At 31.4% G+C, this 13854-nt stretch overlaps 1 protein-coding gene across 2 annotated transcripts; it reads left to right on the plus strand.

Moving 5' to 3' along the window:
- Positions 1-6078: 6078 nt before the first annotated feature.
- Positions 6079-13592, plus strand: CLT2 (CRT (chloroquine-resistance transporter)-like transporter 2). Of its 2 annotated transcripts, XM_068625888.2 has the most exons (10): positions 6079-6586; positions 6707-6852; positions 7605-7642; positions 8558-8673; positions 9850-9949; positions 10028-10063; positions 10189-10239; positions 12246-12369; positions 12904-13029; positions 13160-13592. In XM_068625888.2, exons 1-10 carry the CDS (start codon positions 6255-6257, stop codon positions 13315-13317), a joined length of 1227 nt encoding a protein of 408 aa, XP_068481989.1. In that variant the 5' UTR covers positions 6079-6254; the 3' UTR covers positions 13318-13592. The 2 variants fall into 2 exon arrangements, with proteins under 2 accessions (XP_068481989.1, XP_090151431.1); XM_090295305.1 differs by lacking the exon at positions 7605-7642 and having other exon boundaries at positions 6229-6586.
- The last annotated feature ends 262 nt before the right edge of the window (positions 13593-13854 follow it).

A 13854-nucleotide genomic window follows, 5' to 3' on the forward strand; every position in this document is an offset into this window, starting at 1 on the left:
CGTGATGTTTTCAGTAAGCATTCATGGTTATGGTGTCGTAATCAATTAGGTTCTTATTGGAAACCGATTACATGAGACAAAAGCCACACAACATCGATTATATAATCCTAATCCTAATCAAAATCACAACTCTAACCTTAACCACAATCATAAGCCCAACCATAACCCTAACACCCACCCTAAACCTAACCACATCATAACCCTAGTTCCTACCACATATAACCATAACCCTGTCCATAAAATCACAAACATAAACCCTAACCCTAATATAAACCAAATTCATAAACCCTACTCCCTATACTTACCTCCTACCACTAACAACCCTTAACCCTCAACCAAAAGCTTAACCATCAATCTTAACCAAAAGCCTAACCCTCAACTATAAACTTAAAGTGATGGTTGTTTTGATGTAGTAATTGAATTTATATGGTTGTTTGTGTACAAAAATTTGTCTAAATGTATAATGATAATCATTGATCTATGAAATGACATCAAGAAACCTACACTTTACCCCCTACCACTAACAATCCTTAACCTTCATCCAAAAGTCTAATCATCAACCTTAACAAAAATCCTAACCTTTAACTATAAACTTAAAGTGATGGTTGTTTTGATGTAGTAATTGAAGTTATATGGTTGTTTGTATGAAATAAAAAAATCTAAATGGATAATGATAATCATTGGTCTATCTATTTCAATATCAAGATGGATAACAAATTGTCCACAAATGACTATGTTGGTGGTGTGGACTTCAATCTAATTGCACACCTACAAGAACGTATGAAACTGCGTACACAAGAAGTTGCATTGGCGTTCCTTTGCATCGTCACATATGTATTGCATGTGTTGTATTTGTTAATGAAAACCACAAACTCTACACCAGAGTTCATACCATAAAAAGAACGTCGTGGACAAGAATTAATGTCGTACTTAGTCCACACTGAAAGATGTCGTTGCATGAGACCAGAATAATTTATTTAGTTATGTCAAAGAATAATAGAAATGGGGATTGTAAATGATGCATTTCGATCAACAATTGAGAAACAAGTCACTAAATTTCTTTGCATCATTGACCATAACATAAAGAATTGGAGTATTTTATTCTTCTTTCATCGATACTAAGAAACCATGTCTTGTCACTCTCATAATGTTTTGAATGAAATTTTGATGTTGGAAGAAAGATTTTTTAATTCAACCATTTGGGGTTGTACAACCTTATATCTTAAACAACAACCAATTTTATCCATACTTTAAGAATTTTTTTTTTAATTTTCTTCCTATAAATGTGAATTTGTTACCCATTAGAATTGTTTCGATACCATAGATGACACTCATGTTTGTATCCCACGAGCAAATGTTCCTCATTTTTGCAAAAGAAAAGATTGCCCAACTCATAACGTATTTGCAGCTTGTGATTTTGACATGAAATTCACACATGTTCTAGTCGGGTTGGAAGGAACAACCTCTGATTCTAGGATATTGAAGGATGCATTTGTATGAGAGGATTCATTGGTCATATCGAAAGGTGAGTTAGATGTGCTTTTGGAATCCACAATATTAATTGCATCACAATACTTATCAGTAATTATTATAATTAAATTATTGTAGAAAAATACTATCTTGGTGATGCCTGTTTTATGCTAAACTCCCAAGTTATAACACCATACCGCAGGATTCGATATCATTTAAAAGAATACTTGAGGTTCGCATAATGCTCATGAGTTTTTTTTATCATCGTCATTGATCATTTTTAAATGTAATTGAAAGAACATTCCGTGTGATGAAAAAATGATTCACAATTATAGCTAGCGAAAGGAGCCTCATTACTATTTGGACACTATGACAATATTTTTTTAGCATATTTTATTCTTCATAATTTTCTTCGCGGGGTCGATAACGACTAATTTTTACTCGAAGAAGTTGATTGTGAGTTGATGGAAGAAGATTTCGATGTGTCACACTTAGAAGTTTGTGAGGATGACTATAGGTTTGGGTCACACATTAGGGACACTATAACGAATGAAATATGGAGAGATTATGTAAATAAATAAATTTTATGTAATAAACTATATTATTAGTGAGAACATTTTGTTGGTTTTATGTTGATATTTGCCCAAAATGAATATTTATGTGTGGTGTTGTTATTATTGTGAACATTTTTTTTAATAGGTTCTAACTTGGATCGTGGGAAGGACATTTCTCTAGAATAATTTGCAGGCATATGAGAGTTCACATTATGGATCACAAATATGGATTTCCAACTGTTAAGTGCCATGGTGGATGATGCACACTTAAATAATATGATTGATTATAGTTGGACGACGCATGATTACAATAATATTGTTGAGACCATACGTCAATCTGGATTGGTAGGGATTACACAAAACAATTTCAAGAATAAATAGAAATTTTAAAAGATATATGGCGCGAGGTCTATGATCTCTTTAGTGGACTTAGTTGTTTCTCATGGAACGGAACTACTAAACAATTCGAGGTTGGGGATGATGCTTGGGATGTCTTGATCCACATAACATACAACTCAAACCTAAAAATCCATACATCAACCAATATTTATAAAAAAAAATAATGTAATTGGTTAACATGATTTTAAGGAAAATTCATCAGTGGCAAAGTGACGTGTAAATCCCATCAGACAATACTACTTGATGGAGGAATTATGGAGAGCTAATCGTACTCTAGGGCAAGGGGTGGGGACATCCTGACAGGCCAGACAAGGGATGCAGACGCAACAATTTAATGTTGATATGAATGATAATAATATGGAGTATATCATAGAGAAGCCAAAATTTGATGCCACAATGGTAAGCTCCTTGATCACCTATGTTGCATATCGATTCATAAAACCTTGATGTGATTCCATCGGTGCCATCTCATCCATCTGGTGGTATTTCTTCCTTCTAGGGTTAAAAAAGAAAAACCCTCATGATGGAGGTCATCGACGTGCAATTTGACAAGCTTAATGAGGTTTTATGTAGTCAGTGATGCCATTGGGACGGTTACTACTCAGATAGATAGGTTGTTTGATATTCACGACCGATAGGCCATAACATTTGAGCGAATAGTTGTGATAGTGAAAGAAAATATGTAATATAATCGATAACATGTACTTGCAAAGGAATGACAAAATGACCTATTTTGTGAACACATTGGCTTGATGCCTCGTATCACAAGTTTCCAATACTCAGAAGTTGATATATAGGCCATATATGAGATGGACATACATGATGTTGATGTTTTAGATTATTGTTATGACTTTCTATGTGTTCACCTATATGTATAAAGCAACTTCTTAGCATGTCCATAGAGCGTCAAATGAGAAAGTTGCCTTATGTAATGGTTGAGAGTCGCTAAACTATCTTACTTTGTATTTATTTACGAATATTTGTGTATTTCTTGAAGAATAGTTATTTCATTTTAACATCTTAGACATGTAATTTGATTTATGACAAGTATTGAACATTTTGTTTAATTTAGTTATGTTATATTCTGACAAATATTTGATGTGAAAATATTTAATTATTTATTTCATATTATATCTTTGATTTAGTTGTTATGATATAATATTATGCTAATGTCTAATGGTTTCTTCCATCATATGTTCTAAGTTTTGTAGGAATTACTTCTTCATCTACTAAGAGACATCACATTTGTAGATAGAGTAAAGGAAAAGTCTCTGCAAATGATGCAGTTCCTGTTTCACGATCCCCCAATATTGAGGATGTACTAAATCAGGCACAATATTTTAGTCAGTGTGAGCAAATAATATAGTATCGCAAGGGATTTTATGGTAGAGGAGTCGTCCTAGCTAAAATAAATAATTTTCTTTTCTTTGTGTCATTAGGGTTTAAGTTTCAACATCATTTGTAATATCAAGGTTTGAAACATTTTGTTACGTTGAAATATTCATATTTTAAAGATTCTCATCATAGTGTTTTTATTCAATATGAGGATCATTTGATGGTAATCTTTGTACTGAGATTAATCAAAAGAGGATTGTTATTAGCCCTTCAATTCGACAACAACATGCCTCTACCTTGTGCATTATGGTTACACGGATCATGACTGAGTTTGAAGTGGATTTATCCATCCATTCAATTAGCTAGGATGGTCCCATTATTTTGGAAAAAAAAAATATTGAACAAGTTCAATATATATCACGTAAATAGTGTCCGACAGCATGACTAGGATGTGTAAGACAATGGTGAAGATGAACAAGACCTAATTATATCGTACGATTATGTTCATGAAAGTGACCTCAATCCCTAATCATTCTCATATGTTACCACAAATTTAGTGTGATATTCAAGAGTTGCAGAAAAGTATGAGGGCTATAAACCTAAATATTAAGAGACATTTTGACAAAGTCAATGAAAGAATTAACGACCTGCAACATCAACTTCATAACCTTTAGGAACTTTTTTAGTTATAAATATCTCACTGGATCATTAATATTCCTTAGGCACGTACTTTCCGCAAACACTTTTTTACCTTTACACAATTAAAAATTTATTTTTAATTGAATCAAATAAATTTTGTGACAATCATACATATATTTAAATAAATTTACCTAATTCGTACTTTTTCTAAAGTTAGTTTTTACACATTACAAAAAATAATATTTTAATTACAAACAAGTATAATTTACAAATAAATAAATCAAAAATATTTTTATACTATTTTTAAATATACAGAAAATTTTGTAATCTTATTTTTTATCAATTAAAAAAATCAATTTCATTACGTCCATTACACCACTCATAACTTTCATAAATTTCTTCAACTCTATTTACATTAATCTAAATAAATCCGTTTTCCTCACATTTTTCTCTTAAATAATCTAAAATCTACTCCATTTCCACTCCACCTTCGTCTTCTTGCACTTAGTTTGCTTTCTATCATATTCTTTATTTTTTTTTTAATGTTATGTTATTTTTTCCTGAAAGACTATAGATAATTTTTTCTGTTTAGAATAAGTCAAAACATTGTTTCGTTGGAGATTTTTTTAGACCATGACAATTTTTCACATGTCTGGAAGTTTGCTTCTCTAAATTAAATTGAAAATGCAGTCACTATCGTAATTCACTCCTAATCTATTCACTATCATAATTCACTCGTAATCTATTGGAACATGTATGTCCACACACCATTCAAAAGTTTTATATCAATGCCATTTATTCTAAGAGATAATACATTCGATTTGTCAAATAAATAAATATATTATAAGAGATCATACTTATGTTTAGTAAATTGATTTTTTTTCTATTTAAAATTACCATTTTTTATGTTATTTTCAAATCCATGGTTATATATGAAAACACTGCTAGTTTTTATAATTATTAGTTAAAAACACATTTAATTTTTTAAAACAAATTTATAATATATTTATTTTTAAAATAACAAAAAATTAAACTCAAAGAAAACAGTGATGACTAATAGATGGGAAATGCAAGCATTCAAAATTGTTAAGGACATAAGTATTTGTGTGTACTTTTTTTAAATACAAACAAGAATAGTTATCTAAAATGAAAACATATTTTAGAATTTTTGTTTAACGAAAGTGTTTTTAAGATATTTCTTAAAATAAAAAGACTTTAAGGTGATATTCTACTTATATATATTATATTTAATTTTCTTAACAGATTATTTCTTTGAATATATTTTGTTCACATATATTACTATGTTAGAAAATAATATTAAAAATTAGTTAAAAATAACCGTGTATCATAATACAAACTATTTATTACAAACTTATAATTTTTATGTTAAAAATATTATTTACTTATTGTGATTTTTAATAATAATATGATATATATTTAAATATATTTTTTATAAACTTTATTTGTATATATAAAATTCATTATGGTATATGTTATATATACTAAAATACTAGTTAGCTTGTAAAAAGCAAATACATAAACAAATATTACAGTACTCTCTTTAAATCTTACATTCTAAATTACTCTCTCTTTCCTATTAGCACATCTTTACTATAACTTCAATGTTATAAATTTAAAACTTGAAGTGTATAAAATTTAAGATTTTAGATCTTAATTTAATATCATATTAAAGATCTTAAACACTATAAAAATAAAGATCTTTAGAGTGAAGTTGTTTAATAAATAATTTCTTAAAATTAATCCAATAAGAATAATAAAAAATAAATATTAGGAGCACTTGTTTTACTAAGCAGAAATTATCCAAGTTGGTAGAAAGTAAGAGCAACGTTGTTTGCTATGGCATTCTATTCAACGGCGTCGTTCCGTCGCAGTTTCGCGCTCTGCAATCCGAAGCTGCAACCCTTCGTTTCAATGTCACTCTCTTCGAAGCTACCGTTGCACTTTTCCGGCAACGCTCGGTTCAACCGCAACCATGTCCACCACCACCCAACCGCTCTCAAAATTCGTGCTTCAAACGGAACCTCTTCATCGGGAAGTGGCACCAACCTCGTCCTTTTGAGCTCCGCTGTCACCGTTACAACAGCTGTAGCCAATCGCGTGCTTTACAAATTGGCCCTTGTTCCCATGAAAGATTACCCTTTTTTTCTGGCTCAGTTCATAACTTTTGGGTAAACCTCTTTGTGCTTCTTGTAATTGAATTTGTTTGCTGTTTTAACTCTTGTTGAGTTCTTTGTTTCTTTTTATGGATTTCTTAGTGCATTGAGTAATTGTGGTTTTGTGTAACATAGGTACGTTGTTATATATTTCTCCATCTTGTGTATTCGGTACCGAGCAAGAATAGTAACCGATGAGATGATGGCAATTCCGAAATTGCGCTTTGTTGCCATTGGGTTTCTAGAAGCTTTGGGATTGGTTTCCGGAATGTCTGCTGGAGGTACTGACTTTGTTCTTGTTTTTTCATTTCTTGTGTTTTAGCCTTCAACCGTGTTTTATTTCCATGCTTCGAAGATTTTTATACTTTCAATCAAGCAGAGATCACCTTAGAATAGTTATTATAAAACTCAACAAATTTACTATACTTGACTTAGATGACAATCTAAATCTTTTTATACTGTCACTGTGTGCATGAAAATTAAATTCTTTCTAGTGGTTTTTTAGTGATTAAAAGCATTTAATAATGCCTATTGAGTGTTCAGTGTCCTTAGAGCACTCCTAATTTCTCTTTCTTGTTCAAAGTAATATTTTTATGGATAGAGAGATGCTATTTCAGTAAAATTGTTTCAAAAAGTGATATAGCTATTGTTGTTCTTAATACATGTGTAATAACCTTAAAGTGCAGCCATTGTGGAAGAGAGGGAATACCATGGTCGCACATCCCATTGGAGTTGTCTGAATTATGTATATAAATAAATAGTATGTTAGGTTTTATAGTGTATAACCACTAATTAGATGAGTGTGAAATGAAAAAAGTGAGTGTGACGTTTGAAATGTTTCTAGAGGAAAGAAAAGCGGAGGTTACAATTTTTTGTGACGAGTACTTTGAAAGTGAGTTTCCACCTTCTGCCAATGTATAGTGAATTAAAATCAAAATCTTTCCATCTTAACTCTGCTCTCAATTTTCTTCCAAACATACCCTTAGTGTTTGCTCTCAATGTTTCTGAAATGAATGTTGATTACCCTCTGCAGCCTTACTTCCTGGACCAGTCATACCCATATTGAATCAGGTATCTTAAATATTTTAAGCAGCCCTTTTCATCTAAGGATGAGAGGGGGTGACCAAAAAAAATATGTTTGTCTTTCTTTAAAACAGTATACATCTGCCATTTATTTTACATAGCTGTGGAGTTTACTTTATTTTCTGATTTGCATTGTCATACATTTGGCAAGGTTTTATTTGAGAAAATATGTTTTTGTTTTACATGACTCAGATGTCATGCTACACAGCAGCGGTTGAGATTTTAGAATTTGATTGAAATGCTTTGATTCAGTGTAGTCAATGGTTTCTGGGAAGCATGATGTTTTTTTGTAATATATTCAGAATAGGGGACCTTATACTGATCAATGATTTAAACCAGCAAATTTATTGGTACAATAAATCATGGAATTTTGACTTTTATTAACTTGTGGCATCATAGAAACTAAGACTGTTTTTGTTTCTCACTACTAACCAAAGGTGTTCTAAAACCCATCATTCTCTTATTTTCTTGCAAAAATATTTTGATACAACCAGCATCATCCAATTTACTTGTTCAAGGACAGTGTAGTCCATTGTTGTCCACGGATTGAGCTTGTTCTGTCTCTCACTCTGATGGCATAGTACCTAAGGCATTTCATCGTCACATTTATAGCAGTCACTTCTAAAGTGTAGGGGGCTTGCTATTTTAAAACTTATTCAGTATGTTCTGATGGCATGGCTGCATCTGTGGTTTGTGCTCTGGGCCTGTCCTTATATTCCAACTAAGAAGGAAGAGAATGATAATATTGCTGTAAAATCTGTAGCATCTGCTCTCATTCATCACTGATGACTATTCATGACTTATGCATATGCTGAGACTTTATTATTACTGTTGTTAGTTTAATGCATCATTATGTGTAATATTGATTTCTCAAAATACTGTTTATGAATTCTTCTTTTGCAGTCTTTTTTGGTTTGGCAACTAATGTTTTCCGCCCTTCTCTTGAAAAGAAAGTTCACAATCAATCAATTGGTTGGGTGCTTACTCGTAGCTTCTGGTGTTGTAGTCGCTGTTGCAAGGTAATTTGACTTTATAATATGGAGAAATTCAATATTCCCTATCTGTACTCTCCAATATTCAGTTTCTCATGTTGAGGTCACTAATCTGGTCAGATTCCTATTTGAATCAAGTATTCCCAAATATGTGTGGTGATATATGTGTGACAATATCAGACTTAACTTCTTATCTCCCTTTCCAATTGAAAAAAATAATGAGGGAACGGTCATTGTATTTCCCTAGATATGTGTGACATCAATTTGGTCCTCTGAAGCACTTTAGCATCATTTTAGCTATGTAATCATAAAAAGTGACATCAGCAGTGTCCTTTGGTAAACGGATGACTTCATCATCTTGACGTCACTTTCTATCGTTCAAGGGCTATATTGATGTTAACTTTCTTTGAAGGACCAAATGATGTCTCCATTTTTGTTAAGCTGAAATAGTCTACTTTTTAAAAAATACACTAATTACTTGTGATCAGTTTATGGACAGAAAGGATTTTACTATGTTCATTATCTCTTTGGTGTAAAATATTGTAATTTTATTGGTAAATGGGTGACATTAACATTGTTAATGGACTTTACAATTTTGAGGATCATCTTGGCATCCCTTTCTATTGTTCAAGGACTGTATTGATGTTAACTTTATTTGAACGACCAATTGATGTCTCATTTTTTGTTGAACTAAAATAGTTTACTTTTTTAAAAATACACTAATTACTTGTGAGTTGTAATTTTTATAGACAGAAAGGATTGTACTATGTACATTATCTCCTTGGGTGTCAAATAATGTAATTTTATTCTCCTTTTTTTTTTGTCTGAAGGGGTACATAATTTTAGGAAAGTTACCATAAAAATTTCTTAGCTAAATATTTCCATTTTAGGAATGGTTAACCACTCATTGAATTGATTAACCACCAATTTTTTTTATTTAAATTGGAAATATTTTTATCAAAGCTTCATTGCTTCTAACCTTTTGAGTAATATTGTTGCACGTACAACTTTAAGTATGCTTTCATTAAAATGCTAGCAGCCCAGGTCAGTAGCACAGGCTGTAGAAGCTCAAAAGCTGTAATATTGTCATATATTTTTGTTGTGGTTTTTGGGGTACAATTCTCATGCTAGATTGATAGGAAATTCCTTTTTTCACTTAAAATGAAGTGGACCCGTCTAATAATTAGTTTTCCATCATTGCAGTGGCTCAAATGCAGGTCAGATGCTCTCTGAAGTTCAGTTCTTTTGGCCAGCATTGATGATAATTTCATGTGCCTTTCAAGCTTGGGCTTCTGTAATCAAGGTTAGTCAATAACCAGATGTTGACTTTTAGTTAAACCTTCATGCGGAACATTATAACCATGTTTTCTTGGTATTGCAGGAATATATTTTCATTGACTCGGCTACTCGATTAAAGGTATGCTTTCTTTTTCTTTTTTTGGGGGGAGGGGGGGAGGTTGTATATAAGGTCACTGGACTACAGATTCCATTGACATTTCATTCATGGGCATAATTTGGAGTCCCTTACATGTTCACATGCAGCACAAGTCACTGGACATATTTGTGGTCAATTCTTTTGGATCTGGGTTTCAGGTACAGCTTGCAACATAAATTGCAATGAACTAAGTGTGCCTTTCAAATTCTGCAAATAGCGTTTATTTCCAGTATTTTGTTAGTTTTTGCTTTATTTATTACATATTTCTTGTTAGTTGCTTTGCTTCATCTTGTAATTGAAGAATGACTGTGGAAGAACTTACGTGAGTTCAAATTATATGCTCGCTTTCTATCTTTTTATATGATTTCACAATGTATTACTTTTGTTTGTACCCTACAAACCGTAACTGTTAGAATACTTGGATAGTTGTACTCTTAGGAATCTTATTATATCAGAGTATATTATAAGGCTATTTTTGTATTGCTTCTTTGTACTACATGTGAACTTGCCCTAAAATGTTAGTATAAATAGTTGTATCTGGTTAGTATTTTATATTATAACATCACAGGAATTTTCAAAGCCCTGTAGTTAAATATTCTTTTTCCTTTTTCATCCAATCCAAAACAAAACATATAGTGGTAAAGAATATAACGGAAAGGTTATCTAAAATTTGTCTTATAGATAAGAGTTATAATGCTAATTCTAGAGATTTGAATTCACTATCTTATATGCAGATCTTGCTTCCAAAAACATTGAATATCTTTCATGCAAAGGATATAGTATCCAATAATTCCAAAGTTCCATTCTTCAGTTCCCAATACTAACAATGCACCATAAGTTACATTAAAGCATAAGTTGCTACTATTTGCTTCTATCTGTGATGAAATAGACATGAATGAATAAGTATGCCTATTCATTTATTTTAAAGTTCTGGGGCTCTGCTTGGCCCGCCTTCTTTTTTTCATCTATTTATGTACATTAGTCATATACATTTTGAAAGAGGGTTTATGTGGATTGTATTAAATCAGAAAAAAGGTATTTTGATTCTCTCCAAAGTTTGCTTGTTTTATTTAAAGTGGTTTGGATCGGATCAAAATTTTGGTGTTATTATGAGGCAGTAAAGAAATCCACAGAATACCCAATAGATTTTGTAAAAACTAATTCAAAGTGTTAGTCACATTCGTCATAATATATAAAATTTAGATTCAGATTATAAATCATTAGTCAAATCAATATTAAAAGTTCTAAATACTGTAATTTAACGATTAAATAAATAAGCATATATATATGTGCACAAATTAAGTTTTTTGGTTTGGATAAGATGAAATTTTAAAATTGGAACAGAATACCGATCCAATCCAAATGAAAAAGTTCATTTCCTTTTTTTTAATTATTTTTAACTGATTTTTGGTTTGGATAAGATGAAATTTTAAAATTGGAACAGAATACCGATCCAATCCAAATGAAAAAGTTCATTTTCTCTTTTTTTTAATTCATTTTTAACTGTTTGTATTCAATTGGATTGGTATATGAATAGCTCTAACCTTAATCAAAATAGAGACTTTATCTAATCCAAAGAAAAAGTTGGCTTTCTTTCTTTTATTTCATTTTTTACTGTATGTAATTGAATTGGTTTATATGCACACCTCTAACTTTGATAAAAACAGAGACTTTATCCAATCCTATGGCAAAGTTGGCTTTCATTTTTTAGTTCAATTTTTACTGTTTGAATTTATTTGGATTAGTTTGTGCACATCTCTAACTTTGATCAAAACAGAGATGTGATACTGTCAGCCTTCGATACTTGGAAGTGTGTTTTTCTTCTGAAAAAGTTTTCATAAGCAGCCCCCTTCATTTTAGGGTGGAAGAGCTAGTTTGAAACTTATTTGGGTATGACAACAAACTTTCTAAAATAGCTCATGAAAACAGTTTATTCCTATTTCTTCTTCAATTTTAAGTACAACTTATACCTAAATGTTTACGTAACAAATACTTATTTATTAGGTCCTTAATTAAGTTGTTTACTCAATTATAGGCAAGGCAGTTTTTCTAATGGTTGCACTACATTGGCTAAAGTTCCAGATATTCTCTTGTTGTTTATGTTTATTACTTGATTAATTATTGAATGGTACATTTATTATGGTTTACGTGATATTTGTTGTAGGCCCTTTTCGTATTTCTGTCTCTACCTTTACTTTCAAAATTGAGAGGCATACCATTTGCTGAACTTCCTTCGTATTTTAAAAGCGGTGCCGGTTGCTTTCTAAACCTTGGAGCTGGTAAACCAAGTAAGCTCTAATAAATTTGTAGCAATGCAATTATATATATCCTCACGTGGTTTCCAGTTCTTGTCTGCGTTTCTTTTTACACCTTTTGCTGTTAAAGTACTGTCAACATTGGGTACTGTGTATGATTATTTTCCTGGGTTTATGACCTTGAACTTCCAAACCACAACGGCAAGTTTTAGTAGTATGGAATTTAAAGTGGGTCTATAAGCCCTTGGCCTTTCTTATCTCAATTGTTAGATCTTGTGGTTATCACAAGGTTCATGTACTAGGATTATAAATGCTTGTAGTCCTTCAGGTAAAAGGCCGAATAATATATAAACAATTATTTAACCACGTCTATAACTAGATAACTTGGACTTTAAGTATTTTTAACCTTTTTTAATAGAACAATAAAAAATTTCATAATTTTAAGAAAACAATAAATTTCTATGTAGTTTTTGTCTTGCACCCATTAGATGATTTTGAATCTTGGTTTAATTTTTTTATCGTCCTAATTTTAATATAATATGTATTCCTCTTCAATTTCTGTCTCAGGTTGTGATGGCGCTCCCCTACTACCTCTACTCTACATAATTATCAATTTGGCATTCAACATATCCCTCCTTAATGCAGTAAAAACTTCTTCTGCAGTTGTAGCATCTCTTTTGGTAATGTTGTCAGGTACTCGTTAACTTTGCATCTCACTTGAATGTTTTTTATTGCATTCTAGCGAAACTGTGACTGGTAAGGTCTTTGTACATCAGGTTTTCTTAATAGCCTTTTAGCTCACGTGTGCTTATAATTTTTGCAGTGCCCATATCTGTCTATATTCTTTCTCTTCCATTACCATATCTTCCCGAGGGAACGAGCTTGAGCCCATTTTTTTTGCTTGGCTGTGCAATTCTTCTGTGTGGTCTTTTACTGTACAACACATCCCGACCTGTGAGGAACAGCTCTGAAGTGGACTGAAACCATTCCAGTTCTGAGGAGGAACTATCAGCTAGGCACCCTGCCCAAAAGAAGGTCAGCCTCGAGACACTACTGGTCACGGTGAAATATATTTTCTCCGACATGTTCCAATTATACATGCTATCATTGTGATTCTTCTTTTGAGTGTCACTTAGTTGCTTTATGATGGTTGACTTCCTTATTCTTCCGCGGATCATTGTAACTTAAGATTGTGCATATATCTCTGATCACTTGTTCTACATTAATACATAACAGAAAAATGCAATTGGCAGAAATGCAAGGTGCAAACATTTTTAAGGCATCTTTTTTAAGTTCGCTTTTTAACACAAAATTTAGAGTTCGGCATATTTAGATCAATTTCTCTATAAGTTCCTTCTTGGAGAGAAATATTAAAAAATATGAAATTAGTTTTTTTTAGAAATTAAAACTAGCTTATACATAACTTACGTTATAAATTTTATGCTTTTCTCATACAATCTTTTATAAAAAAAATTATTTTAAATTTTATATAAGTTAGTTTTAATTATAGAGAAATTA

The sequence above is a fragment of the Phaseolus vulgaris genome, chromosome 9, assembly GCF_051622355.1.
Source record: "Phaseolus vulgaris cultivar YP4 chromosome 9, ASM5162235v1, whole genome shotgun sequence".
In the NCBI taxonomy this organism is placed as follows: Eukaryota; Viridiplantae; Streptophyta; class Magnoliopsida; order Fabales; family Fabaceae; genus Phaseolus; species Phaseolus vulgaris.

Coding starts and splice junctions, on each gene's coding strand:
- CLT2 (XM_068625888.2), top strand. CDS start 6,255: ATGGCATTCTATTCAACGGCGTCGTTCCGTCGCAGTTTCGCGCTCTGC. Junction 9,950..10,027: donor CTTGGGCTTCTGTAATCAAG/GTTAGTCAATAA, acceptor TTGGTATTGCAG/GAATATATTTTCATTGACTC. Junction 13,030..13,159: donor TCTTTTGGTAATGTTGTCAG/GTACTCGTTAAC, acceptor TAATTTTTGCAG/TGCCCATATCTGTCTATATT.